This window comes from Mytilus edulis, chromosome 13 (assembly GCF_963676685.1).
Source record: "Mytilus edulis chromosome 13, xbMytEdul2.2, whole genome shotgun sequence".
Lineage (NCBI taxonomy): Eukaryota > Metazoa > Mollusca > Bivalvia > Mytilida > Mytilidae > Mytilus > Mytilus edulis.
Genome location: NC_092356.1, coordinates 53792867 through 53813551, shown reverse-complemented (window position 1 = coordinate 53813551; position 20685 = coordinate 53792867). Strand labels below are relative to the sequence as shown.

The 20685-nt window shown below is 31.0% G+C and overlaps 1 protein-coding gene across 2 annotated transcripts; it reads right to left on the bottom strand.

The window, feature by feature from the left end:
* Nucleotides 1–1234: 1234 nt before the first annotated feature.
* Nucleotides 1235–11077, bottom strand: LOC139500602 (cyclic GMP-AMP synthase-like receptor 2). Of its 2 annotated transcripts, none has more exons than XM_071289356.1 (2): nucleotides 10907–11077; nucleotides 1235–3514 (listed from the first exon to the last, which is right to left on the bottom strand). In XM_071289356.1, exon 2 carries the CDS (start codon nucleotides 2202–2204, stop codon nucleotides 1290–1292), a length of 915 nt encoding a protein of 304 aa, XP_071145457.1. In that variant the 5' UTR covers nucleotides 2205–3514; nucleotides 10907–11077; the 3' UTR covers nucleotides 1235–1289. The 2 variants fall into 2 exon arrangements, with proteins under 2 accessions (XP_071145457.1, XP_071145456.1); XM_071289355.1 differs by having other exon boundaries at nucleotides 10907–11044.
* Nucleotides 11078–20685: the final 9608 nt, after the last annotated feature.

Below are 20685 nucleotides of genomic sequence, written 5' to 3'. Positions count from 1 at the left end.
ATATAAATTTTGGTAATAGTTTTTCCCAAGAATAAGAATATCAGATGCATCTGTAACTATGTTGCCTTGATTTTTTTTGAGGGCAGAAATAGTTTTCTTAGTTTGTCTTGATTTTTCAAGACCCAAAAAATATTTTGTGTTTTTTCCCCCTTCTTCTGCCCATTTGACTCGGGATCTGATTTGTGCACCTCTAGTTTCTTTTATATATAAATTTTGTAAATTGTTTTCTACATTATTTATTTCTATTTTAGAATGTTCAGAATAACTTGATTTTTCAGCTAATATTTTAACCCATTCTTTTGGTATAGCTTTTTTTAATTCTAAAAATTCAGTAATCCAGTTTGTCTTTTTATTAAGCTTTTGTTTAATAAATCTTTCTGTTATATTTCCAGATTCATCTATGATATCATTTATGTATATTATGTTGCTATCTATCCAGTTTTGGAATAATAATGTTTTTTCTTGAAATTTTATCCACTGATTTCCCCAAATAACTTGTTGGCGGATTAGTCTGTAGATTTTTGGGTATTTATTATTATTATTTTTGTTCTTGATCCAAACTTTGATTATATCAAGATAAAACTCTGGTAGCTTTTTTATATCTGGTATTGAATTTATACTATCCAGATTCATTTGCAATATAAGAAGAAATTTGTTTAAATAAAATTTTGGTATTACCGTCCAGTTTAAGAATTGCTCTGCATTTAATCTTTTAATCCAACCTATTTTTATTGTTTCTATGTATTTCTCTAAATTTATCATTTTTAATCCCCCATTTAATTTGTCGTAACTTAGTACGGAGCGTTTAACTTTTTCTGTTTTGTTATTCCATAAAAATTCATATATCATTTTTTTAAACTGGTTTAAATACTCTTTATCTATGGTTGAGACAGATGCTAAAAATGTAATATTAGGAATAATTAATGATTTAGTAACTGTTATCCTTCCTATCATGGTTAAGTTTCTCTTTTTCCAATTAAGAATAATTTTTGCTGATTTTTCTAAAAGTTTTTCAGCATTTAATCTTTGACACTCTTTTTTATTATGACCAAAACATATACCTAGGCTTTTTACAGGTATATTTGTCCAGTTAATATTTTCATGTTTATCTTTGCAGTTTTTTTGCTTCCCAAGCCAAACACCCTCAGTTTTAGCTCTGTTTAATTTCAAACCTGACAATGTTCCAAATGTTTCAATCATATTAAGCAAATCTATATATTTACAAATCTTAACATTGGTATTAGTTATATTTATTAAAAATCCTTGCAATCACAGGGAAAAATGCATACTCAAATTTCCTTTTTTTCATTTAACAATTTGGATGAGTTGTATACATTCCACACAAGAAGCGCCAGATGCCATGCAGCCGAATTGTGAGTTTTTAACAAGACTAGGGATCCTAGAAATACATCAAGAGCCCATTGAACTTCTCCTACTAGTTGGAGACAGTATCCAACAACATTCATGGCCGAAATTCTATTGTAAAACGAATTGTTGTTTTTTACAGATTCGCGAAGTTTTGAAAGAGTTGCATTTCTTTCTCCATATTCATTTTGCTTGTGCAGAATAAGAAACTTCAACAGCAATGCATAAAAATCAGCATCAAAAGTAGCCCAACTCAGTGGATTGTCAAGACTACATTCATGTTCTGCTAGTACTGCCCTGTTTATTTCAAACTTAATTGGATCTGGAGCCGAGTTGATTTCTGATGGTAAAAACACTAATTCCAAAGCCCCATGGTCTCGTAGTGTTGATGTAAGGCATGGTTGTTCAGAAATAATTCGAAGAGCATAGGCGGGAGAAATATTCGGACTTTGTGGTTCAAATCCGTTCAATTGAAACACTCCTTCAGTCGACAAAACTTCATTGATAAGATTACGCACATTTTTATAGCAACCTTGACAGAAGTACAGTGTTGCTAACTTAAGTCTTCCTGACGCAGTGTCTAGGTTGATGCCTCGTTTGAGTAAAATTTCCGCTTCATGTATCAATTTTGTTTTTTCTATATTATTTTCGGTTTTGCAGGCCTTCGAATTCAACTGTGACCCCAAACTTATATCGATTAAACGATTAATGAGTTGCTCAAGTTCCAGATGTTCTGGATCTGTCAAGGAAAATCTTGCTATAAGCAAACGATATTCATGATGACTTTTGATAGCTATATCGATGTCGTTTGTCCTGAGGAACTTGAAGGCTGGCTTCATTGCTGATGTCGCTAGGCTGATGATAACACTGAAATACAAGTTGATAATTTCATTTTATAACGCTGGATGTCGCAATGTTGCTGTTAGGACATCAGCGAAGCATTCAATTTCTCCTCCTTCTAGGTTTTCGCTTACTTTACACAGACTGGGGATTTTAAAAACCTCAGTCCAAAAATTCTGTAAAATTCGAGATAAAATACTAATCAGCTCTTCTTTTAGCCTTTTATTTAATTTTCCTCGGAAAAGGTTGTTTGTTCTGACAAAATAGTGTGGACAATTTTCGTTTTGTACGCATTCCAAAAGAAATTTCAGACATCGAGTGAAACATTCTCTTATATTATTTGTTTTCCAAAACAATGGATCCGTTTCCTCAGACACCCAAAACAGTATTGTCTTTAGTTGATACGATGATATGACGTCTGGTAAAACTGTTTGTAATATATTTCTTTTGATAAGTTTCAGAAGCATAAAACACTTATACTGCATAGCTGACCAAGTCCAAACCATTTCTTTTTCGATTTGAACGAACGAAAGTCTCCAAATTGTTTCAGATTCATAAGAAGACCCAGTTGGAACAAGAAAACAGCCGTCGTCAACAAGCTTTGTGACATTCGTCGGTGGCCATAGATATCTTCGTTTTCTTGATAGCCATTCATCCGCAGATTTTGGCCAAGCTTTGGTATAAAGTCCATAAACAAGGTCTGAAGAATGAAACTCTTTATTAGATGTTTCTGTCATGGCGGGACCATTGCTATATCGTTCGGAAGTTACAATTCCAATTTTTGTTTTAAGTTTTTCTGTACTTAAAAGGAGAAAGCCCTTGGAGTCAGTATAGCAAAGATGTGATATTGGATTTGTATCACATTCTGTTAATGGGTGGTATGTTTTGGCGTCAACAACTCTTATCTGTACATATCCAGGTGTTTCCTCGCTTTCCGTAATAACACCAATTGGAAAGTTTGATTTAACCTGTGTACTATGCATTCTATTTAAACGCTCTCCTAATTGATCCACTTTATGTCGATCTGTTTCACAAATAACAGTTATATCCTCATTAACGAACATGATATCTTCATCCGACTCGGAACCGATAAGTGCAGTGCCTTCAATTTGACTACCTATAAAATAACCTCGCATTGGACTTTTTTCTAAATTTGCAATACAGTACATAGCTTCCATCGTTTTGAAGCAAGATATTCTATAATTAATTATATCCTTGGACGCTCCATTTAAATTTAAGCAATTTATCAATAAAAATGTCTGCTTTCTCTCGTCGTTTAAAATCCCAGTATCATCCATATCCGTTAATTCTATAAAGATAAGGTACAGTTATTATTAAACTTGTATCATATTATATGTCGTAAAGTAAAGAGTTGTCTTTAGTGCCGTGTGGAGACAGTAGAGTGCCTCCCCGTGCTTAAGGTTTATGCTCTTATATTATACTAGATTATGGAGTGTGTGTCCGAGCGAGAACTTCTCTATGTTCATTACTTTAGGAATATCTATCAAAAAGTAGTATTTTAATATTCAGCCCCATTCATCTATTTAGTCAGACGTCAGTCGCTACCTTGATATACCCTTTCTTTTTTAAATTTGTCGGGTAACTTATGACAATAAGCATTTGACGTCTTGAGCCGAACAGTTTTATCATTTTTACACAATTTAATCTACTGTGTGATGGTTCATATTCTGGACGCCAGTCTTTGCTCCTTTGTAATAAATCTACATACCAAAAAACAAATATGAAGCTTAGAAATGGAAAAATATTAAATACTAAACTCGTTCAAAGGGTATCTACACGTCTCAATCTTCAGAATCGCTTATCTAAAAATACTACTATAGCTAACGTTTTTAACAATAAAAATCGTGGTTACCCTTCTATCGATAAGTGTCATGCCAAAAAATGACTTACGTGTCCCCGTCTTTCCACCAACAATACAGTAAGGTCCACATTTAATGGTCGCACATTTTCTCTAAATTTTGAAACTGATATTACTTGAAAAACAAACAGTATTATTTATTTACTCACATGAAACAAACCGGGATGCGGTATTCAGTACGTAGGTGAAACTGGGCGATATTTATCTAAACGCACGCAAGAACACCTGTATCGTTTTAAAAGACCCAATAAATTCAAAAGTATCATTTATCAACATCTTAAGAAGCACAGTCATCCTATTAAATATTTAACAGTTCAACCTTTAGAAGTAGTAAATAAGCAGCCTGGTGAATCTCATTCCAAGTTTGTACGATCACGAAAAATAAATGAATTAAATTGGATTAAAAAATTACAGACAGTCTACCCTCTCGGTCTTAATGATAATATCATGGGAATTGGCAATATATCAAGAACCGATTCTGTTAACATTTTGGATATAGTTTCTAAAACTGTTCGTAAAAATCGTTCTCATGGACGCAGAAAAAATCGCAATCAAAGAAAATTTCGGACCAACCATACAAATATTTCGGACCTAATTTCCATTTCAAAAAACAACGGCAGACATTATCTGTTAACCAAGCTTTGTTCTTTACCTATAAATAAATTAAATAAAATTTTAGAGGATTGCAACACAATTTCATATTACAGTCCTAAGTATGAAATTGTCCAAATTATAATGGCATATTGTTATTCTAAACTGTTTCCAAAAATTGATCAACCTGAAGATCATAAAAAACATTTTATTAAAATAAAGTATGTCAATAAAGGTTTTGATTTTGTAAATATTGCCGGTATTTTTAACGACCATTCTGTTAAAGACCAAATTCCTGGATATTTTGATAATACTGAACTCCCTCTCATTTGTTATATTTACAAGAAATCTACCCGAAAATATGTGTTTAATTATAGCCAATTGTGTAAAGATGTAAATATCACTGAAAATACACCTATGTCGTGTAATTGCAGTAATTCAGAATACACCTATGGACCAATTTCCCATGTTATAACAGGAGACCTTAACATCGTTCGCGACCGAGAGTTAAAATCATTCCTCAGTAAAGGACCTAAATATCGTCCCCCGTCAACTATAAACTGGAATGAGTGTCGTAATATCATCAACGACTCACTCCGCGCCTACTGTTTGAAATGGGTAAAACGGGAAAAAGCTGACAAAAAATCTTTGGACTCTTTTATTAATTCAGTAATGAAGATAGTTGATATTCGAATACAACATTTTAAAGAACATTTTACCCTCAACAAAAACTATAAAAACCCTATTTCGCGTATCAAAAATAAACTAACAGAACTAGCCAAGGAATTTGTTTTTGTCCCGGCTGATAAAGCTGCTAATAATATCATTATTGTTTGACGTAAATTTTATATAGAGGTTCTGCAAAAGGAAATCACGAATTCACCAACATTCCAACTGACTTCATTTTCAGAAAACGACATCTGTAACAAACATAAACTTTTAGCTACTTCTTTACAAGCAGAACCAAACACAATGAAAGTCCCAACTATGTACTGGCTTCCGAAGCTGCACAAAAAACCTTACAAATATAGATTTATTTCATCTTCCAGCCATTGTTCAACTACTAAATTGTCTGTTTTACTTACTAGTACACTTGGTACAATAAAAAACCTGATAATAAATTGTTCAAATAAGGCCTTTGAAAATAGTGGAATTAATTACTTTTGGAGTGTCAAAAACTCGTTGGAAGTACTTGATAAATTGCATGCATATATTGGTGATTTTGAATCTGTTCAAAGTTTTGATTTTTCTACCCTATATACCACTTTGCCTCATATTCTTATTAAGAAAAAATTCACATCCCTAATTAACTGGGCATTTAAAAAGTCGGAATGCGAGTACATATGTTCAAACTCTTTTAGATCATTTTTTAGTAGCAATAAACAAAAGAACTATGTCAATTGGACATGCTTTGATACTATTTATGCACTTGAATTTTTACTTGATAACATTTTTGTTCGCTTTGGAGATTCCGTATATCGTCAAGTTATTGGAATTCCAATGGGGACTAACTGTGCACCACTTATTGCGGACCTGTTTTTGTATTGTTATGAGTTACAATTTATGACTAAAATTAGCAAAGACCCATCAAAACAACATTTGATACAAAAATTTAACAATACTTTTAGATATTTGGATGATATATTGGCTCTAAATAATGACGACTTCAGTATGTATACTAAAGAAATTTATCCTGTAGAACTTACTTTAAATAAAGCTAATGATAACAATGACCACTGCCCTTTCCTCGATCTTGATATCTATATCATAAACGGGAAGCTTAATACAAAAATTTATGATAAAAGAGATGATTTTTCATTTCCTATTGTTAATTATCCATTTTTAGATGGTGACGTTCCCTTGTCACCATCTTATGGTGTTTATATATCTCAACTTGTACGATTCGCTCGTGTATGTAACAATGTATTAGATTTTAGCGAGAGAAATTTATGTATTACTGAAAAATTATTACACCAGGGTTTTCGATATCACAAACTGGTCAAAACATTTACTAAATTTTATCACCGGTATAAGGAAATAATTCGTAAATATAACTCAACATGCAGACATCTTATACGTTCAGGTATTTCACATCCAAAATTTTATGGAAATATTCTTTATAAAGCACAAAAATGTCAGTATTCTCCTCAGAAACTAACAAAACCTTTAAATAGACTTATTAAAAGGGGATATAGTTACGATACTGTTGTCAGGTCATTAAAGATTGCATATTTTGGCTTTAACATTGATTCACTGATAGGGTCTTTGCATCGGAACTAAACACATTTACTTCTAAAAAAACAGTTGTTGGCATGACACGGGGTATGTTCTTCTCATATATTTTATGATAGTATGATACTAAACCCCTAACGGGAGGGATTGTACCTGATATTCATATGATGAAGACATAATCTTTCAATCAGTTTAATTGAGGTCTGGAGCTGGCATGTCAGTTAACTGCTAGTAGTCTGTTGTTATTTATGTATTATTGTCATTTTATTTATTTTCTTTTGTTACATCTTTTGACATCAGACTCGGACTTCTCTTGAACTGAATTTTAATGTGCGTATTGTTATTCTTTTACTTTTCTACATTGGCTAGAGGTATAGGGGGAGGGTTGAGATCTCATAAACATGTTTAACCCCGCCGCAATTTTGCGCCTGTCCCAAGTCAGGAGCCTCTGGCCTTTGTTAGTCTTGTATGATTTTAAATTTTAGTTTCTTGTGTATAATTCGGAGTTTAGTATGACGTCCATTATCACTGTACTATTATGCATATTTTAGGGGCCAGCTGAAGGACACCTACGGGTGCGGGAATTCTCGCTACATTGAAGACCCATTGGTTGCCTTCGGCTGTTGTTTGCTCTATGGTCGGGTGGTTGTCGCTTTGACATATTCACCATTTCCTTTCTCAATTTTAGTAAAGAGCTCATCACTAGGGTTTCTCAAAATAAACAGATTTTACTCCTCTTTATATATAAATGAAATAATATTACAGTCGATTGCATTGAGTGAGTAGCTAAAGGTAATATCTTTAGTTAGCTTGCTTGCTATAGTGCCTTTTGTGAGGTAGACGAAATTGACCTTAAGAGGGCTCTCGGGTCTAAATCAATTATTTTTCCTAATATAGGATTTCTTTATATTTTTTCATAAATGAACTTTATCATAAACTAAATACAAATATTAAATATCAATTTAAGCTCACAATCTGCCGCCGAAAGAACCATACATTTTTGTTAAGGTCTTTTTTCTGTTGAACAAATAGGAGAAATAAAGGTAATATCGAAATAAAAAAAGAACTTAATTACAGAAATCGCTAAACTTCTACAATTATTTAGTTAATGTAAAGGTTTTTTGAAAACAATAATAAAAAAATATAGGTCACCGATGAGTTAAAGACGATATTTCAATTTTAATGCAATAAAATGGCATTTTTGTACCAAAGGGAGATAATTTGGAGCTTTTTCAATGATAAAAACATTTTAAAAGTCATCTGAGGCGTAATGAAAAAACATTTGTTTAATTTTTTTGCAGAAACGATCGTATTGACTTTTTTTTTTTAACAAAAATAGGTAGATCGGACATATTTTGACTTTATCTAATGACTTCTTTAGTTTGGGACTAATTGTAATTAAAATATGTTCTAAGGAGACTGAAGAAAAGAAAAATTGTAAGATAAATAATAATTTTACCTGGCGTAGCCGAGCGTAAAATGTAATTCTGCATTTCTTTTCGAAAAAGGACTTGTTGATTGGAATAAACGTCTTATTTGTTAACGTTTTCTTTTTATCTCTGCAACTGGCTATTAAAATCTATCTATCTATGGTGTATTTGGAAAATTTTGTGAATATAGGGAAATTGGAAATTCTTACTTTTAATACCTATGCTTTCATTTAATTATTAAACATAACATGGACTCATCCAGTGTCCAGTTTGAAGGTCATTTTAATTACTGTCACATTCATGCACGTTCTGATTTAATCAATAGTAATGTACGAAAAGAATAGAGAGTTTGAATGTAAACTAATAATAACTTAATCTAATCAAATTGCGTAATATTCAATAACGATCCATATCATAATAAGTAATAAGGGTAAACTGGGTATGGATGAAAATGTAAGATATTCTAAGTTAATTTTTTACAATAACCAATAAAAATATGTCATCAAAAAGTTTTTCTATCATTTCATAATCCTGTCGTTCTGTATTGGTTTAGTTTTTCGGTCTTTCATTTATGTATTTAAGGCGATTCAAAGTTTGGGCTTCAAAAGTCCACATAATTATTGTCTTCATACAGAAGATTCGTTCTTTTAAAACATAAAATGTTTCACGAACAATTCGTGACTACAAAGTAAAACCATTTCTCAGAATACTGCAAAACATTTCATTTAGATTGGTTTAGTGGTATTGTTATAAAGTGCGTTATACTTTATCAGTTTGGTCTATTGAAATTAATTTCTTATTATCTGCTTGTTGATTTAATTTTTGTTTTTTTGCATTTTTTCTGGTTCCCTGTTTGGGGTCACACATTCACGATTTTTACTGCCGTCCTTGACAGGACCATTCCCGATTAAAATTTGTCAAAAGTCTGATCAAGATCCTGTGAATCGTGAATGGAAATTCAAACTTTAATTAAAATTTGTACAACAAATAATTTAATCACGACAACAATCAGATATTGTTCAGGAAGCGTCGATATTCAACCGCTTCCAAGCGAATTTATCCCGAAAGTCCCGTTCTCAATCCGCTGCTAATCCAATTTGTATCTTTCTCCTGGTAAAATTCGACCGAGTCTGTCACGACTGCGTCCCGATTCTATCGAATGTAATCCGACAGAGATCAGACAGTGACCAGACAGTGAACCGACGCTGCCGGAAGTTATCCGTTCGAAATTTGTCCGCATACTCGGGATGATCGGGTACTGTCGGAACGTAATCCTATCACGGTCCGCTCTATCGCATTGCAAATGGCTTTGTCTTGTCTCAGTCGTATTGTATTCTGTAATTGTCGGGACTCTGACGTGGGTATCATTGACGAATTTCGTATTAATAACGGGACTGTTTCGGAACTGTTTCGGCAACAACGGTTCGCAATCGACAAGATCTGGATGCAATCTGAACTCAATCGGCAGAAAAACAGCAATGAAATATTTCTCCAGATCATTCCCGTTCCACAGGACACCGTCCGGAATACACAGAACATCGTTAGGATTTTGATCCGATACAGCAGAATCTGTCACGACATCGGCACGATTGTTATCCGACTACACAAAATCCCCGAATGTTACGGGACGCACATAACTGTCTGGGTGCGTCGCCGAGCTATTCGGACCCTTCACGAACCGTAGGAATCTGTTACGAACTAAAACGACTGCGTTCAGACAATGATAGGACATTCCAGATAATTAAGGATAGTATTCCGACTTTTTTAAATTTCGTGTCGTATCGCTGTCTGATCTCATACGGGAGAAATAATCGGCAATGTGTGAACCCCGCATTACATGACTGATATATTAATCATTATCGAAGTCACTAACCACTAGAAATTGTATTCTTATCTTGCTATTTGTTTCACATTTTGAATATAAAATTGTATGTCTATATTCATGACATGGAAATATCCTTGGCATTATGATAAGCAAATTTTCTTCCAATATGTATTTGTGTTTGTTGTTACTTTTCTTGTTTTGTATACTTAGTATCTGGAAGTATTTTATGCCACATTAAAATACTTGGAATAAAGCTGTACCTTGCCATGAATATAAGTACCGTTATTTTATTATCCAAAGTAAATGTGACCATGATAACCTCTTTGGCAATGCTATGTTGTAGTAAAAAGAGTCGTTTGCATATAAACATAATTCGATTCAACTTCACACACTATGGATGAAAATACCACTAGTTGATTTCAGGCGATTTAAAAGTTTTGTGTCCATGCAAACAGAGTAATTTTAATGCCAAGTAAAAATCTGTTATCCCTAATAAATTACTTTCCTACTAATAAAACATTAATGACTCTATGAAAAATATTGTTTCTGACAATCGGATAAAAAGAATAGGTCTACCAATTCATTTCATTACAACTTTGTTTCTACAGAGTTGATCATGAGTATCAAAAATATATCAAACTAGGGAGTTGTTTTGTTTTTGTTCCAAAGCGGAAGCATGTACGAAATTAAATCTTGATGGCATTTTAATTTTGAATTAAATTTCTTTCTAGACTGATAACTTACTGTATGATTTGTATCCGCAAAATGTATCTTCGATTTTAGAAACGACAGGTTTTGTAGTTCCGAGACAAAATCATAAAGAAAAATACTGATGCTTATCTTAATTTGCGCATTAAATTTCGTTCAAAACTGTTTCTGACGTAATCTATTATATTTGTAGCCGAATATAGAAACGGAAGGTAAATACATTGGAAAAACCTGAAGTCCTTTATAGTTATAATTCCTTTTAACATATCTTATTACCGAGAGATAAAAATACATAGAGACAAATTAAAATTAAAATGGTTTTGAAATTTTGTTATTGTTTAATGAATTCAAAGTTCAATATAAGATGGATGTAACATATAATCCAAGAGTTTACAACTACATGTGCAACCGTAATAATAAGTAAGAAAAGAAGTATATTGTTATATTGAATAAATTTTCCTCGTTGCGAGTGTATCACCGGATATTGTCATGTTTATACTGTTTTCATTAAGTTATTGACCAGTATTTTCAAAGATGTATATCACAAAAAAAATTAGTAGCCCATGAGCCTAAATTGTGCATCATGAACTCATCTAACCTTGATAAGTCCTCAAACAAACAATCAACCAATTAAACGCTTTGCTCAATATGTTCTAGGGCAAAAACAAATACAATTCATGGCAAAGACAACGGAACCAGACTGTCAATATCAACTACAAGATTCATAGGCTGTCCCTGTAGTTGGCAATGGCGACTGTTTATAATCGACCTCCATAACTAAGATATGCAAATACCCTCTTTATGAATATAAGTATCCTTTCTTCTATGAAATCACAAATTTTCTCATTTCATGCTTTTCAGTCTATGCAATAAAGGATTGATATTTTGCTCAAAGTTATAAAAAATCATTCTTTTTTTTTTAATACAGAAGCACTTTATATTTATTCATAAATAAATTGCAGCTAACATAGCTTGCTTCAGATACTTTTAAGAATAATTCATTCCATCTTTGGAAATAACACACCTGGCTAGGTATATGGAAATTGCCTATCGAAATTGCATTAAGTTTGCATACAAAGTTCGTCCACGAAACCAAGCTTATACGCGTTGTTTGTCTACACAAGACACATCAGTGTTGCTCAAATCAAAACAATAAGAACCGAAAAGATACAACGTACGTAAAATCTCATTCTTGTTGAACTTGCGACTAAAAGTAAGCGAGACACTGGGTTCCGCGGAACCCTTACGAATTTTCTATATATAATTTAAATCCTAACTATCCTACTGCTGTCGATACATTTATTTTTGGCATTAGACAAGTCATGTCTTCTTTGACTGTCCATGACGTCAAAATACTAAATCCCTGGGGTGTGTTTTAGGTGATTTTAGTCTTTGATGCATGATTTTTTTTTTATATTAATTGTTTTTGGCTTTTGACTAGGTTATAATAACTGGCGAGTACTCTGAAATTGTACTTTCGTGTTTTGTTACCTGTTGATACAATTTGTAATGCATTTTGTCATATAATATTTATTTATCAAAATGAATATCTCGTCTTTTTATTTTTAATATATACCAGATTTGATAATTGTTTAGTATAACTATCAATTTTCATTACTGCTGTCGTACTATAAACAACACAGTTGTTTATTTTGTAAAAAATGTTCACGTTTTCCGTTGCTGTACAAAATTATTTTATGGCACATGAAAACATTCTTGTGAAGAAATTATTCTTATCATGAGCAATATTCGTATGGGGTTGTCTGTAAATTTTGTAAAAATTTGATTGCAGGCAAGGTCAGTATATGGTCATCTCACGTTCAGGGTCAATATTAAATTACTAGTATCATTGTTTAATGATATCTAATTTACAAATGAGGATTGAGTGTATGTTATTTCCTCACATGTGTTTAGATTAGCCAGCATTCTCGCAGTAGCACTGAATGATAGCGGACGCAATTTAAGTTAAGAAAAGTGAAGATTTTTAATTTCCCACCCGCCTTCTCCCTTGATTCTTGAACATATCTATATTTATAGGTATTTATTTCTAAATTGAAAAAAATGGAATTTCATGTGATGATGATTTCAATCTTTTATTGTCCAATATTTGTTTGTTTATACATTTTGTAATTTGTTTATTGAGAGAGGTGGTATATGTTTATTCCCACCTTTGGAAATTATGTCATTTATTCAGTTTTTTTTTTTTTTTTTTTTTTTTTTTAAATTTATCATATTTTATTGAAATCTGTACATTTGTTAGTTTAAAACATCAAGTACCGGTACCTTATCCCGGCCTCGTTAACATTAGTAAATATCATATTTATACAGTTGTTAGTATTTGTTAGTATTATACATTCAATTTTCAATATTTGGAAAAAAATAAAAAAAATATACCATGTCAGTAATTTCAAAAAGAAAGAAGTTTACTATTAAGATTTCCAAACATCTGTATAACAAATGCACAGGTTTAGAAAAATATATATATATATATTGTTTTTTGTATTAAATTTCTTTTTTTTCTTATTTGCACATAAACATAATAAGTTACACACTTTTGTATGCATAATAGTTATATACACTAAAAAGAAGATATATAATATATTATTTAATAGACACAGTAGTTTTAGTTTGATACATTGCAGATAATGATTTTAAGACAGAGGTTGTTTGGATACGAAATATATACATTATATGTGGAGTCTATTTGGTTTTTGTTTTTTGTTTTTATGATAATAAAGGAGTCCAGGGGTTCCAGCAGTTTTCTGCCCTACTGAGTAATTTATTTTTATAGAATATATTTTTTTCTATTAATAAGTTTTCCTTTAAATAATTTTTAAGTGCTATTATATTGGTTTGTTCCATAGCTAATTTGCTTCTATAAATGTAGAATTTTGTTAACAGAAGTATTATGTTTCTTATATCATTTTTATCGGTTTTTGTTAAAATACCAAATAAAACCAAATCAATATTTAAAGTTAGTTCTATTTCTGTCTTCTCAAATATCCAGGAGTCAAGGTCTTCCCATAATTTTGATATATAAGGACAAGTCCAGAATATATGTTCTATTGTTTCGACCCCTCCGCACCCAAAACTACAAATATTTGTATCTTTAATTTTTATTTTAAGGAGAAGTTCATTGGTGCCTAAAATTCGATGTATTATTCTGTATTGAAACCACTGCAATTTTGATTTTTTTGTAATATAAAAGGGCAATACATGGATATTTTTCCAATTGAAGTTCGCATTGAGAATTAATGACCATTTTTGTTCACATTTTTGTTTAGGATTTGACTTTTTACCATTCAAAATATTATACATATCTTTTGAACCTTTCTGGGATTTAAAAAAAACCTTTAATACTGAGGGCAAAACTGGACCGTTTTCTCTCTTTAAGTCATTTGGACATATTTGATATTCTTTTAAATACTTTTTTATTGACAAAATTAGGCCTTGATATGTGAGAAAATTAGTTTTAATATTGTATACATTATTAAAGTGATCAAAGGTCATAAAGTTTCCATCTTCCTGTAACAAGTCATTGATCAGCCAAACCCCTTTTTTTGTCCAATCTTTATATAATACTGAATGGTTACCAATCTTTATTCCATCATTCTTCCATAAGGGGCATGTTTTAATTTGAGAGTTATTTTGTACATTTTGAAGATCTTGCCAAGCATCAAATACTTCTTTCCAAAATGGATTATTCAACTTTTTATAAGGACCAAGAAATTGCATTTCCAAAAAATTCAGATTTTCTGAAAAGAGGAATAGTTTTACTAGTTTTGAATTATTTCTATTTATTCTTCTTATCCAGGTTAGTTTAAGACCTTTTATGTAGTTTTCAATATTAATCATTTTTAGTCCTCCTAAACAGTGCGGTTTGAATAAGGTGTCTCTATTGACTTTATCTGGTTTGTTATCCCAAATAAAGGAAAATATTTTTTCAGTAAAATGTTTAAGCTTTGTGCTATTTGGACTAGGTATGGACAGGAATAGATGGTTTAATTTTGATATTATAAGTGTTTTTATCACTGTTATTTTTCCAATTGGTGAGAGTATTTGATTAGTCCAAGTTTTTATAATGTTTTCAATTTCTTTCAACCTGGGGTTATAGTTTAAATTTTCAATTTCACTAATATCCACTGAGAAATTTATCCCAAGAAGTGTAAATCTGCTGGAACCCCATTCCAGTCCCCACTTAACACACATAGTTTCTTGGCTAAACTTTTTCTTCCCAATCCAAACAACCTTGGTCTTGTCTAAGTTTATATTAAGACCTGATAAATCTGCATATTTATCTAGAGTACGGAGAGATGCATCCAAAGATTCGGGTGATCCATCAAGTATAAGAGAGGTATCATCTGCATATTGTGAGATGAGATACTCTGAGTCATCTATAGTGATTCCTTTAACTTTGTCATTATTTCGTATAAGTATACCAAGTATTTCTGCGCATAGTAAAAATATATGGGGTGATAGGGGATCCCCTTGTCGGCAGCCCCTCTGAATCTCAAAAAAATCTGAGAGATGGCAATTTTGAGTTACTGCAGATTGAGTTTTGGTATAAAAAGTAGTGATCCAATGTTTAATAGAAGGTCCAAAATTAAAAAAGTCTAAAACACTTTCAATAAAACTCCAAGAAATTGAATCAAATGCCTTTTCAAAATCAATAAGGAGGAGAATACCAGGTATATCATGTTCTTCTGTATACAATAAAATATCATAAATTAGTCTAGTATTTTCACCAATGTATCTTCCAGGAATGAACCCTGTTTGATCATTATTTATTAGAAGTGATAAAATAGACTTCAAACGCTCTGCTATACAGCTAGACCCGAGTTTATATATTGTGTTTAAAAGACTTATTGGTCGCCAGTTTTTCATATATTGTCTTGGTTTATCTCCCTTTGGTATACAAGTAATTATCCCTCTTTTTTGGGATACTGACATTTCACCCATATTATACCCATAGTTGATTGATCTAAGAACAAATTTACCTAAATCTATCCAAAAGAATTTAAAAAACTCACTGGTGTATCCATCAGATCCTGGGCTTTTGTTACTTTTCATTCTTTTAATAGCAGCTGTTAATTCTGAATAGGAGATTTTTCCCTCAAGGGTATCCCTTATTTCATTTGATAACTTGGGAACGTCTAAAAATGGAATTTCCTTATTGAGATCAACACTATTTATTGTATCTTTCTTTGAATATAAATTTTTATAAAAGTTTTTAGCTTCCAATAAAATATTTTCTTGTTTGTTTATTAAACAGCCTTCATTATTGACTAGTCTTGGAATTGTTTTATTAACAAAGTTCTTAGTTTCTAAGTTGAGAAAATATTTTGAGGATCTTTCTCCTTCTTCTATCCATTGCATTTTTGAGCGAACATAATGACCACGCATTTTTTCTTGTCTTAAAATTTGTAATTTAGATTTCTTTTGGTTGAGATCTTCAAGAGCTTCTGTGGTTTGTATATTTTCTTCTAATTTTTGAATTTCATTTACTAAAGCATTTTCCAATTTATTTTTTTCTTTCTTTTTATATGATGCAAAGGAAATTGTTTTACCCCTAATTTCTGTCATTAATGTTTCTAAGAACAGCTGATCATTTATTGTAAATTGAATATCTAAGCAATCAATCTGGTCTAGTGAGTCTCTATTGTATACTAAAGTTGCATATTGATCTTTTACTTGTTTTATTTTTTCTTTAACAGATTTAACATATTCTATATCATATAATAAACTATTATTAAATTTCCACAAACCCTTCCCAATATTGAAATCACTTATTTTAAAATGTAGAACTATTGGTGAATGGTCAGATCTATAGCTGTTTTGAATTTCTACTTCTTTTACATTTTGATAGAAACTCCGAGATATAAGAAAAAAATCAAGCCTAGCTTGCTTCAGGGGATTAACTTTTCTCCATGTAAATCGTTTCTTGTCTGGGTAGTATTCTCGAAAGGGATCAATTAGATCATAAGTTTCAATAAGTTCAAAGATTTTTTCTCTTGCTCTTGGATTATTTATATTTAGATAGTTATATGTATCTAATGCCTGATTTTGAACTAAGTTAAAATCTCCTGTCAGAATAACTTGTTGGTAATTAAAGTTTTCTATTATTTCATTAACTTTATTATAAAAAGATGGTGAGTCATTATTTGGTCCATATAAATTAACAAGTGTTATATTTTTACCTTCAATTGTAATATCTACACCAAGAAAATTTCCATTATCATCTTTCTTTATCTTATTTATTTTATATTCAAGATTATTTGCAAATAAAATGGCAACTCCTCTTTGATTTGAAGCAAAAGAATTAAAAATGCATTCTCCTCCCCATTGGTTTCTAATAAATGATTCATCTTTTTCAGTAAAGTGTGTGTCTTGCAGACAGTAAATATGACGAGCTTTGATTTCAAGTATTCGAATACATCTTTCCGTTTCTCTCTAGAATTCAAACCTTGACAGTTGTATGAGAAAATTTTTAATGAATCCTTAGTCATTTAAATAGCTTAGATAAAGCATAAACATTCCATTTATGATTTTCATTCTTTTAATTACACCTTGACTCATACAACTGTCAATGAAAACACAAAGCTGTAATATTATATATGAATAAACAAGTTGGTATATAAATCTACTTTCATGCATAAATAAATCTTTATAAAACATTGTGCAAACATCATAAGAATTGAAATAAATAAAAAAAGCAAGAGTAACAACAATCATGATTGTCATATTATGATATGTTTTCTGATTTTTGTTTATAAATAAAAACAAATTTGGGATTACCTGTTTCCAAAGAAAGGGGTTAATGGAGAAAAAAACTAACAAATGTATACCCACTCAAACTAAATTTCAACAATCAAAGAGAGATAATCCAAAATATTATCTCCCCTTAATTGTAAGATTGCAAACATGTATGTTTCAGTCAAGGTTTTAGTCAGTATAGTAATTCTATGGCTATTATCAAAGTCTTATTTTGAATGTTATATAATTATTTTAGTAATTCCTAGGGTATTATATTTTTTTTTAAATTTTTCACTATTGTCCAAAGAAAGACATTTGTCTCATAACCATACAATGCACACATATTTTGACACTTTAAAATGTTTTCCTTTTATATGTCATGTATGTTGGTCATTTATAAGGAGGATGCAAATTTCTTGTACAAAATGTACTACAATAACAAAATAAATAACCAACTAATTGAACAGAGCAGCACAAAAAAAAAACAATTTAGCATAAAGTAGCATGCACTTTCATATAAATGAACACAAGCAATTGCAAACATGTTTAAACCGTTACAAAAGTAAGCATGTCAAGCCTAAAGCAAATAAAACAAAATGGCTGTAGTTGATAAGTACAACTTGGGTTCAACCCTAAACTATAACTATTCTCTCAGGATTAATTTATCAATTAAGACATTAAAAATTTCAGCACGTGGTTAAATATCCACATGAAAAATAAATATATAAATGTATATTTAGAAAGTTGTCTGAAAAAGAGAACTGATTCCCTTTCCCATTTATTCAGTTTTGGTTTATTACACAATTGTTCATATCATTCAGTTGTTTTATGTTGTTATGTCTTTTCAAGAAAAAAAATACCTTTATCGCAAGCTTTGGGTTAGAAATTTTGTAAAAGAACTCGAACCCTTGCAGTAATTCCTTCTCAAACATCGGTTTAAAAAAAAACGTTGGCTATCAAAAAAATGTTTCCATGTACTTATGTACATTATTCTATTTGACGGCATCACATTGACATAGTGTGGCATTTGGGTTGACTTTCTGAAATTTTTTCTTATCTCACCCCTTATTTTATTGATTTTTTATTTAGATTATGTCATAGATCAAAGTTATTCGTTCAGTGAATATGTACGTGTTTGTTTGAATTAAGTAAAGCCGTTTCAAATGATATTTTATAGTGTGTCTTTCTATGTTGTGATGTTACACTGTTGTATCAAGTAAAGGTGATGAGTGTTGCCTATTCCGTTTAAACGCGTGCCATTCGTTTGCAATTGTCCAAATTAAAATAAAGGCAACAGTGGTATACCGTTGTTCGAAAGTCATAAATCGATTGAGAGAAAACATATCCGGGTTACAAACTAAAACTGAGGGAACACATTAACTATAGGAGTAGGTTAACGAAAGAACAGAGACATCGAAGAGTAACAAAAAACCAAAAGACAATGCAACTAGTAATACTCTCAATATGCTTCAGAAGGGCATATATAATAAAAAGTCACAATGATAATTATAACTGTATGAAATCAATGGTATGGTGATAAGGATTGTTTTTATCAATAAATGATTGCCTGTCTTGGTTTTGTTGTGATCATTACCTTTTGTCCTGACTGGAAAACAAATTCAATGTCCTTGATATTATCAATAATATTATCATAACTTTAAATTTAATTATAGAATGCTTGCATCGAGCTTGAAACACATTCCAGTAGGCCTTTGTTTGTAGTTTATGAGAAAAATACGACAAAATTTTACGAATACAACCATTATGATTAGTAATACATAAAAATCAGGTAAACAAATAGATGAACTATTTATCTGGAAATGAACCATACAAGTGCTCTTATGATACAAAGGACAATGTGATAATATTGACAAATGGGGCAGTATTCTAACAGAGTTAACTGAAGCTTAAAAAAGCCCAAATCCCATACTGTTTAATCAGCTATAACAGGCCACAACATACCATTGTGTGAAATAATTAAAATTATTTGTAATTAGACATAACGACTGATGGTGTGATTACTTGACACATATAGTTATATAAGATAAGACAAAGATTGATACCGAAACAATATCATGTCTTTGGCAAATACATTGGAGAATTAGCTAAAACCGCAACATCAGTTCTATGCAAAATGAAAGCACAGAAGCTCGAATGTAGAACCTAAAAGATATCATTAGAGTTAAAGAAGCTCATATGTTAGCCGACATTTTCTAAGATAACATATGCATTGATTCTTGCTCGTCCTCTTAAGTTAATACATAAGTTTGCTTACCTTTTTATTACATCGTTGATGTTGAGGGTTTTGATATTTATAATATGAAATTTGAAATATTATAATAAGGTAGAAATCAAAGTTGAAAAAGGAAACAATTGACTTAACGTTTTTATTCTGGTTATTTTTTTAATTTAATTGATGTGAACACTTAAAACTTCATAAAAGCTTTCTTTTTCTTTTGATATTTTGAGAATTAACAGACTAATTGTGTTGGAAACTGCAATAGGGTCTTTGAATTTCAAAAGACGACAGAGCCAATTTGTTTTTACATTAATTTAATGTTCACGCATGCAACATCTTTTTTCATTTACTTTAATAAAGCGAGCATATTGACTTTCATCAATGATTTGTTTGTTTTAATTGTAAGCTTAAATTTATCTCGTATAAATGCATCTATATCTTTGGTATTTTTTTTAAATATCATTTTCTGAAAGCGTAATTTAAATTATTTCCTTTATTCTTTATCAAGCATACCTGTTAATTGGGTCGATTTGGAATTGATGGTCAACACGAAACGTATTTTCCACTAGTACAAAAAGCTTCTTGTCTGTCCCATCATCAAGATTAACAACAAATATATCGCTTGTTAAAAAAATACCAAAATAGCACTTATTATTTATCCAATCTACAACGACCCCTGTTGCCAAGCTGCCAGAATGTATGGTTTTTATGTCGGAAAATGTCTCATTTGATATTATTGCTGATCGTATTTGGTGGCTACAAAACAAAACAAAATATGAATGGACTGATGAATACATGTATAAATAGATATATGTATAGATAC